This window comes from Thamnophis sirtalis, unplaced genomic scaffold (assembly GCF_051295495.1).
Source record: "Thamnophis sirtalis isolate CommonGarterSnake01/CBP01778 unplaced genomic scaffold, rThaSir2_p1.2 scaffold_1, whole genome shotgun sequence".
Lineage (NCBI taxonomy): Eukaryota > Metazoa > Chordata > Lepidosauria > Squamata > Natricidae > Thamnophis > Thamnophis sirtalis.
This window is the reverse complement of record NW_028261381.1, coordinates 70,550,769-70,565,143: the sequence shown is the minus strand read 5'-3', so window position 1 is coordinate 70,565,143 and position 14,375 is coordinate 70,550,769. Positions and strand designations below refer to the sequence as shown.

General features: G+C 38.6%; 1 protein-coding gene across 1 annotated transcript; it reads right to left on the bottom strand.

Moving 5' to 3' along the window:
• Window positions 1–1,544: 1,544 nt before the first annotated feature.
• LOC106540439 (ribonuclease inhibitor-like) lies at window positions 1,545–12,617 on the bottom strand. The gene is made up of 4 exons (XM_014055537.2): window positions 12,342–12,617; window positions 9,876–10,046; window positions 8,631–8,786; window positions 1,545–1,871 (listed from the first exon to the last, which is right to left on the bottom strand). Exons 1-4 carry the CDS (start codon window positions 12,395–12,397, stop codon window positions 1,733–1,735), a joined length of 522 nt encoding a protein of 173 aa, XP_013911012.2. The 5' UTR covers window positions 12,398–12,617; the 3' UTR covers window positions 1,545–1,732.
• Between the last annotated feature and the right edge of the window lie 1,758 nt (window positions 12,618–14,375).

Below are 14,375 nucleotides of genomic sequence, written 5' to 3'. Positions count from 1 at the left end.
TCTCCTTCATGGGAAGAATGGCAGTGATCTACCAATATGATTGTTTTTTTCCAAAATATTCCTATAAAATTAGATAAAAAGTACTTTGGAATATTGATTAAATGACATCAGAATACATTTGGCAAGGGAGGACTCCAAGGATTAAATTTAAACTTCTACAAGATGTAATAAAAAGAGTAGAATTTGGTGTACCAGAGTGGGAATTATACTACCAGCAACAACGTTTACCTGGGTAAAGGAATGGATAAATTTAAAAAATAATAAGCTGCTAATACTAGATAGCCATGATTTACATTTAGGATGGCACACCTTCCTGTGGTATGGGAAGCAGGTAGCACATCCATATTTTCACAGACACTTTATAAGACAGGCGTTATTAAAAAAATGGAATAAATTCAAGAGGAAAATTTACAGCAAGGTTCCGATTGGGCTATCGACATTAGAAGCAGTAGTGCACCCAAATTTTATCAACCAGAGAAAACAGGTCACCTATAAAGCTATAATAGACAAAGAAGGGAGATTAAGATCGAGGCAAGAGCTAAAAGAGCAAGGGATAGAATTGGAATGGTGGTCCTATCTTCAAATCCAATCACGTTATTTGAAAGATATGAAAGAGTGGGGCATTAGCAGGGAGCTAATGGCAATAGCTAAGATCCTTTTGGGGACAAATGATGAATTGATAAAGAAAATTTACACATTTTTATTAGAATATAAGATGGAAGAAAGACAGGTTAAGGAGACAATGGTAGCATGGGTGATAAACTTTGCCTATAATATACACCTGGATAAATGGCAAAACTTTGAGAAAGGAATAGGAAAATAACATTGTCAATACTGTACAAAGAAAACGTATGTAAAATGTTTTATAGGTGGCATCTCCCACCCATGAGACTAGCCAAAATGTTTAGAAATTTAGCGCCAAATTGTTGGAAATGTGATCACAAATCAGGAACATACTACCACATGTCTTGGTCGTGCCAAAAAACAAAAGAATTTACACCAGAACTATTTCTTTTGGGAATCATAAACAATAAATATAACAAGAGGGTAATTTACCTAACAATACATATTATTACGGCAGCAAGAATGGTCTTTGCCCAAATCTGGAAAAACAGGGAAATTCCACAAGAAGAAGAAGCAATTAGGAAAATTCTGACTTGTGCTGAAATGGGATTGAAGGAAAAAGACGAATCAGAATGTTATAAGATCTGGGACAAATTTTATCGATGGTTGGAACAAAAAAGGAAAGACCCAAAATAAGCCACGACTAAGATTTACAGAATGGAGATCAGAATTATATATGAAACTACAACAGTGAAAATGTATAAGATAAAAACAAAGCAACATGGTTGGAATTACGATATTTTTATATTTGTAAATACCGAATAGACCAAATGTAAATAAGCATGGTGGTTATAATGCATAACTTTATATGTATGGCAAAGACTTTGTAGAGGACGATTACACTGTGTCCAATGTTTTAATTTGTGTTCAATACATTTTTTTAAAAAAATCTGTCTATCAGAGGTATAATCCAGTGGCCAATCAGCAAGGCAGATGCGACCACATGACATAAAGACTACATTTCCCAGAAGGCAATACTAGATTACCCAAAAGGCAATCTCTTAAAGGAACAATATTTAACTCCTAAACTAACTTGAACAGTTTTTAATTCCTAGTCTAACCATACCCTCGAATCAGCACATTAGGGCTTCAGGGATTCTGAAAGCAGTCAGTTCTGTGCCTCTTTGTGTTCTGCGAGGACTCTGAGCTTGCCAGACTCTTCCACTCTTACCTGGGTTCTAGCTGGAGATTCCAGCATAAATGTTTCATTCCATTTTCCATTCTGTATAATGTATTTTCCATTCAACCTATAATTTAAAAAAAATGTTAACCTTCCAGCAAAAATCCCTAACAATGATATTATAATTTGATTATAATCTGATTCATCCTAGATAATTTCAAGGATGATTTGTTTTCACTTATTCCAGGTTGTTTTGTCTGATCAAAAGATTTGATTTCCAATCTCTTTGGGAAGATTTGCTATCACTAAAATTTAATTGGTGAGTATGTGTGTATTTTATCCTTGGTATCCCAATGTTCCTCAAATTCATCTTCATATTAGTCTCCCCAACTTCTCAAATGACTACGCAAACTGCTTTTTCATATTTTCATTTCATCTCAGAATCTAAGCATGCCCTTCCCCCTCTTTCATTTATATAGCTCGATTCTCCCTGCCCAATCAGTAGCCCAGAAGCTCACTTTCAGGATTTCATCACCTGTCCAAGATGTGACTGGGGATCAATAATGGACGAATTGTAAGTGCTGCAGTGAGTAGAGGAGTCTTTGGTGGACTGATCTAAAGGCCAATTTTGAGTTAAGAGAAGTTTTATCTGGAAGACTTCCAGAAATAGTTGATATAGGAGAGAATTTTTTAAAAGAAATCGGGAAGGTAAAAATAGTATGAAAGAAAATAGTAGCATCAGACTGATCTCTATGTCAATTACCATATTTGAAATAAAGAAACGGAATAGTGACATTAACAGTGGACACTATAATAGTCAACATAATACTTTATATTGCTGTAAGTGGTTTAATTTCAAATGTGTTCTAAACTGATTTTTACATATTGGACTTATTGATTAGTTACTATTGCTCTGAAGTATTCTGGAATTAAATATTACGTTGGATAAGAATTTGACAAAATTAAATTAATTCTATAGTGTCACCTCTTGATTCTAAAGAACAAGACATATAATTAGAGTAAGAATTACCCTCCCCCCATACCATAATGGATCAATCTCATTAGGTATACACTAATTAATTTTATTGTTTCAGAAAAAGAATGAGAAAATATAATAATGGCTTTTAAATATTAATCACATGCAAAGCAATCAGGGGACAGAGAATGGATATCGAATGGGAAAAATCAAGAATGTGCCAGCAATATATAGATAATGTAGGAATTAAGAGCTGTCTCCTTTAAGAAACTACCTCCTGGGAAATGTAGACAGATTGCCTTATGGGAAATGTAGTTCCATGACGTGATCAAATCTGATGTGATCATATCTGTGTTTCTGATTGGACACTGGGGTGTTCTCCCTGTGCACAGAACGAGCAGGTCATTTTAAATGCCATTATGAACCAGAGAAGCAACACTTGTACCTTTTCTCAACATGGGACCCAATTCAACATCTTTTTACACCACACGATGGGACAGATTATGGAAAGTCAGAAGTATCTAAAAACTGTAAGTTTTGTTTTTAAGTGCACAATTCTAAGGCCTCTCTTTGAATAAGGTCCTTCTCACAGGACCTAACCTCACCAACAGTCTGCTCGGCTGTCAGCTGTCAGCCTTGATGGCTATGGCTTCCTTTTAGAAGCGGATCCGCTCCAGAAAGGAAGCCATAGGCATCATGGCCGACATCCAACAATGTGCTACTCATTCCTCATCAAGGAACTCAGGAGGAAACACATGGCAACAAATTCCCCACCCCCAAGAGAAGTTGAGGCATCCTGTTTTCCAGAGTGGAACTGGATTGGGATCTCTTACAGCAGTTCGGAAAAGGCCTCCATTAGATACTTTTAAGGGGAAAACATCAGTGCTAACATGGTCATAGATGAAATATCAAGTACTTTTTATAATAATCATACTAAAATAGAAGACAACATGGCCATTGAAAGGAGAGAGATGGTGGTAAAGGAAGAAAATGACAAAATATGCATCATATTGTCACCTGCAAGTACTTAAGAGACATCAGACACATTTCAACATTTTGATAAAATCTCAGCTTGCTGTGGATGCCCAAAAAGTCACTCATGTTTGACACTTTGAACCCCTCACATCCCCTCAAAATGATTCTTAACCATTTCTAAAGGCCACATTTTCATAGCATGTTTCATCCCCAGCCCACTGCCCTTACAAGCCTACGTTCATCTTTTGTAGCTTCATAGTAACATTTTTCTTCTGCTCCTGAAACAAACCTTGTCATAGGGAAGATCTGCTGTATCTCATGGATGAACTTCGTGATGCTGCTGCCCAGGTCTTAACTGGTCTCTTGAGATTGCCTGGGTACCATCCGCCCCCTAGTGGCCTTTGGACTGCAGGACAGGGAAAACCTCTAGTTTCTGCAGAGGCCTTTCCCTGAGCATTGCCTGACTGGTGCTCTGCAAAGCGTTGGTTAGGCATCATGTGAGCTTCTGAGGGGCAGAATTGGTCTGTCCTTTTGGAAGAACTCTTACACTAGTTTTTAAACACTTGTTTAGTTATCTTTTGAATGACTGGCAGTCAGAACAATGGCTTCAAAACAACCAGGTTCTGTCAAATATGTGCAGCTTGTTCTCTTAAATGAGCACTTTATAGATTTTTGGATTTAGCCAACAATGAATTTTGTTCATTTGTTCATCCAAACTTTGCTGGCTGTAGCCAATTCCTGCTAGCGCTGCCATTCCCTTGCACCATTTGAATTATCCTGGAGCAAACCTGAACCTGAAGTGAGTTTTCCTGTTTCTCCTTTTACCCCAAAGGAAAGGTCAAAGGTTAGGCAAAGTGGCCCAAAGGGCAGTGAAAAGAAATACCTCAGATGCTCCTTGCAACCCATCCATGATGTCTGTGAGCATTTATTATGCTGCTTTTGAAAATGGGCATAGATGTGTCAATGAACAACCTTCAATTGTCCCACTGATTTGTCATTTGGGTTATTTGGGATATAGGTTTGCGTTCATTCCAAAAGAGCATATGATCAATATTCAGAAAATGCCTAACAGGCCAGAAGGACTCAAGGACAGAAAGGATGTTATTAATATGACAATTTTGACAATGATCTGAAGGTATTAATTCATAAAATAAGTTGTCACAATAGTATAAGAATTATAGCTTTTATTTCTCCTTAAAACAAAGTTTTAAAAATCTCAATGTTTCTCAGTAAGAATCTGAAAACAGTTCCTAACAAGTTTCTATTAAATAATCAGATTAAAAAAAATACACGGAATGTGTAAATAAACTATCATTAACAAGAAAACTATAGTTCAGGGGCCAGGGGTAAAATATTAAACTTAATTTGATTTAAATTAAAATCCTCTATAGTTAAAAAACACACCATCCTCTAAGATACGTAGCCCACTTACTCTGGAGCACCATCACCCTCAAGATCAGGCTTACCGCAATTCTGCTGGCCTTTCACGAGGCATGGAAAACTTGGTTTTTCCATTCTGGTGCCCTAATGGATGGGTGCTCTTTTCTTATGGCTATATAGCCTACGGGAGGCTGTGAGGATTCTCAGCTGCTATTTGATATGATTTATGTCTATAATTTTGGTTCTGTTTCCTTTCAGTCTCTCATGCCCTGGTCAACTCTCAGGCTGACTACTGCAATGGACCCCACATGGAGCTACCCTTGAAGAGTGACCGGAAGCTGCAACTAGTCCAGAATGCAGCAGCATGAACAGTTTGGCAGTTCCTAGAGTGAATGAAAGGAGACCTTCTCAATTTGAATAAATTTCAGATTTGCTTGGGATCTGGCATTAAATGTCCAATGTAATAATTACAGAAGGACTCCATCCATTCAGTTTCTTCCTCCCTTTTCCTCCTTGCCATATCCCAACATTTGGGCCGTGTCTTGACTATGACGTCCTTCTCTTTTTCCATGTGGCATAATTTGCTGATGATATTTAAAATAAATTTGATTTAACTTTAGTACAATGTTTTACATTGTTGTTCTCACCTGAAAAAAGTTTAGAATCCCTGCTGATTTCTTTATTGAAGTATAGGAAGCTGTAGCAGATACCATACAGAGAAGAGAAACAGGATCCCATGACATCTGAAGGGCTAGGGCAGTGGTTCTCAACCTTCACAATGCCGTGACCCTTTAATATAGTTTCTCATGTTGTGGTGATCCCCAACCATAAAATTGGTGTCTCAGTTCCTAAGACCATCGAAAATATGTGTTTTCCGATGGTCTTAGGCGACCCCTGTGAAAGGGTCGTTTGACCCCCAAAGGGGTCCCAACCCACTGAGAGCCACTGTGCTAGGGAAAGACTGGTTCACCTAAACTCTGTTGGCTGAAGATGTGCTGGCTTATACTTAGCTTTAGAGTAGGAAGCAGTTGAAAAAGGAGACAGGATGGGCAAAGACTAAGGTACAGTGGCTAATGCATTTGATTGATACCAGAGAGATCCAATTCCCAAGCTATCTAAAATCATGGCACCTCACTTGGTGACTTTCAGCCCAACCTATCTAACATGTGAATGTGAAGAAATATAGAAGGATGTAGTCCTCCTTTTCCCCGACTTTCTGAAGAAAAATGAGATATAGGTGCAAGTTTGTGTGCCAGAGAAAGGGAACATAAAACATAAAAATATCCAGACCTTTCTTCATGGACCTTAAAAGTGTTGTTTTTAAAGGGTCACACAATGAGTGAATTCCTAGCTGTTAGGGAGGAATAGAATAGAATAGAGAGTCAACAGGAAGTTCTTCAGCTGGACAGACGTGGGGTGTGTGGGCTCTCAAGAGCCTCACATGAACCCTGTCTGACAAACCAATTTTGAGATCCTTTTGGATCAGAACCCCCGTCCCTGGAGGGGGTGAAGAGGGCAGCATCTCATCAGACCCAGAGGGAGGCAACAGGTCCCTCGCAGGTCAGAGATTTGCCTTATGAATCAGAGTCGGGGCGGCAGTCTGCAATATGGCTGACAAGATGCTGACTTCTTGTCAAAGCAAAAGGAACAGGAGGGTGCGGAAGAGATGAAAGACCGGTAAGAAAATTTATCTAACCCACAGCCATAAATCAAATCTGGAAAAGGCAAAGAAATCTTGAGAACATAAATAATATTGATGGTCAGATCAGGATTTTTTCAAAAATAAATAAACAAACAAACAAATAAATGAATGAATGAAAAATGGAGGGTTAAAACACCACACACACACACCAAAAGTTATTTATTTGAAACAATTTTGAACAGAAAGGAGAAAGCAAAGAAATGACAAACCCACTCAAAGATAAACTCTAAACTTGGTTTTGGATTTGAAATAGAAACCAAACACTCTGAAGGATTTATTCTGTTTGAATTTTTTCCAACTAATATATCTCAACATGATAATGGAAAGATAGCTAAATAAAGATTAACATATATGGAATATGGATAAATATGAAACTGATATGGGGAGGTTTTAAAGCAGAGGTTTGTGATCCACCTTTTTAACATGATAATTAAATTGAGTTGCAAAATGATTGAATATGCCAATAGAAGGACAACTAAGCATTGATCAAACATGGACATATATAGAGCTTTTAAGATGATGAACAAAGTGACATGTTTACCGCTTGTTATTTTATATAATACATTAAGGGAAGTGTACCTACAATGTGAAACTATCGTGATAAAAAGACAGAATCACAAATTGGGGGCATGTAAGGATGTATAACTATAGAAATATAATGATGAGAATAGCTGGGAATTGTAACCAGGGCTACAGCTCAACCAAAATTAGGTTGGGAAGTGGGGAGGGTGTTTAACAGCACAATGACTATATATGTATACTTTTCTGTTCTATTGTTTTACTAAAAAGGAGAAAAACTAAATATGTATATTGAAAAGGAATTATAAATACCATCAACATAAAATGGAGCTCGCTCAGAAGCTGAAATACACCATAAATGAGATGAAGAGTGGGAAATATAGAGAAAGGGAAGGGAAGAAGAGAGGGATAGGAGAGAGGGGAAGAGGAGGAGAGAATTGAGGAGTGGTAAGGGGAGGGAGGAGAAAGAGAGAAGAAGGGGAAGTTGAGAAGGGAAGGATGACAGAGGGAAGAAAGGAGGTAGGGAGGAGGAGGAGAGAGGGAGAAGAAAGTGATAGATAAAGTACAGGTGTAGTGTAAAGAGAGCAGAAGAGCCAATAATTGGTTTTTGGGAGTTGTTGGTAAGACGAATTGATGTAAACATTTAATAATACAATATGATGTTGGTTATGTAATAGTATACATGTGATTATATGTTATGAAAATGAAAAAATAAAAACCTTTAATTAGAAGAAGAAAAGAATAGAATAGAATAGAATAGAATAACAGAGTTGGGAGGAACCTTGGAAGTCTTCTAGTCCAACCCATTGCCTAGGCAGGAAACCTTACACCACTTCAGACAAATGGTTATCCAGCATCTTCTTAAAGGCTTCCAGTGTAGAAGCATTCACAACCTCAGGAGGAAAGTTGTTCCACAATAGGGAGGAAGAGATTACAAGAGTGATTGGAAAACTATCAGGGACTATTCAAAATGAAGATCATGTGACTGCAGCAGCAACAGAGCAGATGTCAATAGCAATGAAACAAAAATAACTTCAACAAATTTTATTGCATCAGGAGAAAGGGATCCCAGTTATTGGAAAAAAGTGTAAGTTATCAATTTGAGGTAAGTTACTAAAAAAAACCTATTGTTGTATAATGAACTATTCCACCCACTGAAAGATAATCAGTTTTAGTATTTAGATCTTTGAAAACAAACAGGAACTGTACCATTGAAGGAACAGGAAGTCATACAATGCATTTAGAATTGCCTCATCCTGGAGATATTTCCAGAAGATGAACATTGAAGAGAAGGTTGGCACATGAAAATGAAGAGGAAAAAAATGGCCACTTACTCTGCTGTCTCTATTTTACATTCTGGATGCTTGAGCCCTTCATTCAATGGTCCCACTGTTTTCTCAGCTGAATAGTTCTGTTCTAACTGTCTCAGTCCCCTGAATAGTTCTGCAAGATGTCTGCTGCAGGATTCATTTGAGATCTCTCCATACAACCTGCAGACAGGAATCTCAAAATTAACATTATCTTAGGAAAAACAACCATGAATTATATTTTTTTAAAAACTGAAGCAGTGATGGGATTCAACTAATTTAGCAACTGGTTCGCCAAAAATGTGAGAGATCGTGCATGCACACACACCTTCCATGCATGTGCAGCTTCTGCCACGCAGCAAGGCTCGACCAAGCAGCCTTTCGGGGCTGGGGCAGCGGCTGCTACTCTATGAACTGCTGAGAGAGTGTCTTGTGCAATTTAGCAGCTGTGAGCTGCCGCTTTCCTCTAAGTCCCATCCAGAAAAAAGACAGAGAAGCAGCAGCTATGTTAAATGCAGTTTATCTCAGCTGCAGCATTTTCTGGATGGGAGTAAGAGGAAAGTGGCAGCTCACAGCTGCTAAATTGCACAAGATGCTCTCCCTTCCAGGAGGGCAGCAGTGGAGAGAAGCAGCTGCCGACTTGGAGAGCACATAGAGCGTCTTCGCAAGTGACCAAGGCTCGGCAAGGGACGGAAGAATTGGTTGCAAGATCTCCACTGCAGCGCTTTCCAGATGGGACTTCTTACAGGTAAGAAGAACCGTCTAGTCCATTCCCAAACTGCTTCGCCCTCCTGTGCCCATGTCCCCCCTCCCCATGGCCTTTTGGCCTAGTGCAGCAAGCCGCAGGCTGAATAAATTGCTTCGGCCCTAGCAGCCATAGTTTGAGGCCGGGGGTGGGGTGGGGCAGCATGCGGGCAGAGGCCCGGGGCAAGGCCGGAGCGAAGGAATGGCACATTTCCTGGGACCCCACCTGAGGCAAAGGATGGAATGTTTACCTCTGGTTACCTGACCTGAAGCGAAGGGCGAGGCATGGAGAAGGCAATATATATAAGGCAGGGTGGGCAGGGCAACTAGTGTTGCAATTTGCCGGTTTTCCAAGCTGTGCAGAATCGTAAAAACCGGTTCACCTAAGCCGGTCCGAACCGGCTGAATCCCACCCCTGAACTGAAATGAATATGATAAACAATGGAAGCTAAACTGCTTCTCTCTGGATATATTTTCAAAATATTAACCTTTAGAACATGATTTTGTATAGGAAAATGCATTACTTACTTTAGCTTCTTTATTGTGCATTCTGGATCTTTCAACCCACAACATAATAGTTGCACTGTTCTTTCATCAAATTTTGTGATGGACAGGTGTAACTCTCTCAATCTCTGGTTTTTCCTGAGTACTTCTGCAAAATACCTGCTGCGGGATTCAGTCAGGATCCCTCCATGAATCCTCCAAAGAAGAGTATGAAAAATTACAATTATTTCTTGAAAAAGAAGCATAGAATGTATTTTTACAGGGACTGTGATTAAGTAAGGAAATTGAACGGCCTCACCCAGTATATATTTCCAGAAAAACAATAATCAAACAATGGTTGTGCAGATCAAACTGAAAAGTTTATAAGCGGCTTTTCCCCCTCATGGTGGCTGCTCTGTTGCCCTTTTCTGCATTTCAGTGCCCTCGCTTCCCCCAAGCATTTCTTTGCCTACCTGATTTCATCGCATTTTCTATCATGTTTCGTGCCATTTTGGGCAGGGAAACAAGTTTGTGGGACTAAAAAAAAAACCTTCAATCAATCAATTCTAACTTTGCAAGATCTCCCCCCCCCCCCAAAAAAAAAGTTGGAATTGATTGATTGAAGGTTTTTTTTTTAGTTCGACAAACTTTGTTTCCCTGCACACAACAGCAAGAAACGTGATGGATCTGGAAATCAGGTAAGCAAAGAAATGCTTGGGGGAAGCGAGGGCCTGGGTGATGGTGGGTGGGGCAGGCTCCATGGCGTGGTGCTGAAATGGAGAAAAGGGCAACAGAGCAGCCAACATGAGGGGGGGGGAAAGCCGCTTTTCTTTCCTTGCTGCTTGTCTTTCCCTCGTGCCGGCAGCTCCCTTCCACATTTCCCTATTGAATGTAGTGCCCAGGATCCTCTTTGATAAGGGAGGGTGGGGGATTTAGCAACTAGGCTCACACTCGATGGATTAAAAAAGGCCCAACCTTTACACAGGAGAATGATAAAGAAGGTTTTTTGATGCAGGAGCACCCTCGAGCACCCCCTCCCCCCTGTCTCTGCCTGTTTGCGGCAGAGCAACTTCTCCCCTCGCTGGGTGTTAGCCAAGGGGAAGCAGCCAGAGCAGGGAGTGGCAGGGAAGCCTTGTGCAAAAATATGCAGTCTGCAGAGGTGGGGGGGGGCATTAAATTATTTGGGTGGGCACGCAAGAGCGTGTGATAGCACGCGCACAGGTGCTTTTGGCACCCGAGGCAAAAAAGGTTTGCCATCATTGGTATATGCATTTCTTAATTTAGATTCTTTACAGTACACACTGGTTTATTGAGCTCATCGCACAATAGTTTCATTGTTTTTCCATCAGGGCTTTTGAAGGATAGCTCTAACTCTCATCTGGACTCTGGCTTAACCCTGAACAGGCAGTTCAGCTGCCCTCCAATTGTGCAACACATCATTCTAACCCCCCACCACCACCACCATCAGCCATGTTTACTGTTGATTCACTGCTTCCCCCCTAGCCCCCCAGGAGCAATGCATAGGCAGCATTTGCTTCCTTCCCCCTCCCAACCCCACTAGGAGCTGTATGAAGGCAGCGTTTGGCCACCCTTCCCAGCCCCAGCCCCATTATTGCCACTCATTGGTTGGCAGGGTTTTGTACAATGGAGCAAAACACCTTGGATAAATGGTGCTTCAGCAAATGGGCCGAGCCGAAGAGGAAGAGTCGGAAGCCCAGAAGCCCATTGACCAGGGAGAATCGCTGGGAAAGGGCAACAGAGGAGGAAAGCTGGCTGTGAATGGGCTGAGGTGGGTGGCTGGAGGCAAAGGAGGCATGGCCAAGGATGGGAGCCTGAAGGTCCTAGACCCATTCAGAAATTACTCAGACCCCCTTCACTTTTGTCAATTTTGTTATGCTGAAGCCTGATTCTATATTTTTATTTCCTCATTAATCTACACTTAATATTGGATAATGACAAAGAGAAGACAACATTTTAGAAATGTCTGTAAATTTATTAAACAGAAAAAACTGAAATATCCCATTGGCATAAGAATCCAGACTCTCTACTCAGTACTTTGTTGAAGCATCTTTGGCAGCAATTGCAGCCTCGAGTCTTTTTGGGTATCATGCAACAAGCTTTGCACACCTGGATTGGGGGATTTTCTGTCATTCTTCCTTGAAATCCTCTTATGTTCAGTCAGGTTGGACGATGACCGCCAATGGACAGCCATTTTCAGGCCCCTCCAAAGACGCTCATTAGGGTTCAAGTCAGATCTCTGGTTGGGCCACTCTAGGACATTCACAGAGTTTTCCCTAAGCCACTGCCCTGCCGCCTGTCCCCTGTTCCAACCCCACCAGAAAAAAATATGAAAAATTAAAATTATTTCTTGAATGTATGCAATGTGTTTAAATAGGAACTGAAGAGTAGGATTGTGTATGGCAACTGAATTGACTCTCTAGATATATTTCTAAAATATTAACAGGCAAAAGACCTTGAGGCAGATTAAACTGAAAGTAAATAGTCACTTACCTTAATGTCTCTATTGTGCATTGTGAATGTTTGAGCCCATCGCACAATAGTTCCATTGCTTTGTCATCTGAGTTCTCTATCTTCAAGTCTAATTCTCTCAATCTCTGGTTTTTGCTGAGTACTTCTGCAACATGCCTGCTGCAAGATTCAGTCAGGATTTCTCCATCAAGTCTGTAGTCCAAAATAATCACAATTATTTCTTAAAAATAATTATGGATTGTATTTTTTGGCATTTTTTTATTTTTAAACATAAAAAACAACATAAAAAAATTCTCATCCATTACATACAGCATGTTGTTTGGTTACAAGTGTTTTTCCATCCATATTCTCAATTACATATACAATCACAGATTTCCCATCTAATATAACTAAATACCCCACTTTCATTGTACAACATATATTCAATTGCGATTAATATTTTTTTTTCAATAAACCTAATTCCCTTACATTCTTAATTGTCTGTTTAATAACAATATACCTTTATATAATCACTTATCCCATTCTTAATATTTCTACAATATAATTTTTTTACCATTTATATTTGTATATCACTATTTTCAATTATGTATAATCCCACCAATCATCTATCGAGTTTGCTTATGTTCATTATTGTACATCATATATTCAAACAAAGATGTTATTCCTTCATTTTTCAACAAGGTATTCTACATGCTCACTTCATATATATACCAATTTTTGATTACTTCCTTATTAAAATTATTTATCAACAACAGGATATCTTTATAATATATACTTAGAGTTATGCATTATATCACCAATCCTCTATCAAGTGTACATAAATTCATTGTTATCCTTATCCATTTTAAAACAAAAAATTCTAAATTATTCAATTCCTATATATATCAGTCTTTCATTGTATCGTTATAAATCTATTTCACAACATAATTGTATTATCACTTAACTCCTTCAATTAAAACATAACTAAAATATTTTTCATTTCCAGGTTTTTTTTCCCAGCCACTGATAAAACAAATCCCATATCTTATAAAATTGCTCGACTTCTTGTTCTCTAATTTCAAATATCAATTTACTCATTTCAGCACACTCCATTATTTTTCAAATAACTTCTTTGGTATTGTTTCATTTTTCCAATTTTTTGCAAATACGATTTTAGCTGCTGTTAAAATGTTTACAATCAAATATTTTAAGTTTTGTTATAGATTTCTGGTATAATTCCCAATAAAAAAAAATCTCTGGTTTAAGATCTATGTGTTTATGTATCATTTTCTCCAACCACATGTGAATTTTAGTCCAGTATCTTTTGGCTTCAGTACAAGTCACCACATGTGGTAATATGAGCCCAGTGTCTGATGACATTTTCAGCACTTTTTTGATTTATTCTTGGACATTCTTGCAATTCTCGTTGGGGGTAGATGCCACCTGTAAAACAACTTATACAAATTTTCTCTATATGCAGTTGACATTGTCATTTTATAATTTTGCGACCACAATTTCTGCAATTTCTCTAAATCAATCCCCTGCCCAAAGTTTTCCCCCCAGCTATCATATTTTCTTTAACTTGTTCCTCTTGTAATTTAACCTCTAATAAATATCCATATAATTTTTGATTACTTTTTCATCAGTACCTGTTAAAATTTTATTTAACTCAATCATTTTGTTGTAAAGACCTTTTGATTTTCTATCTTCATTATATCTAGATTGTATTTGTACAAATGAGTACCAATTCATTTCTATTCCTTCTTGTTTCAACTCTTGAATAGATTTGAGTTCACCCTCTGCATTCAGTATTTCAACATATCTAACTGTTTGTTCCTTTTTATATATTATTGGGTATGAAAATGCTTCAATCATTGATATCCAGACTGGAATTTTTAAGTAGTGTAATCTTTTAACATTTTCCCAATTTAATAACAAGGCCTCCCTTATATAATTTCTTCTAAAATAACCATGTGCTTTAGTTCCCTTATACCATAAAAAAGCATGCCATCCCAACAGTATATCATGACCTTCTACATTCAATAATCTAGAGTTTTTTAGTGTTATCCACTCCTT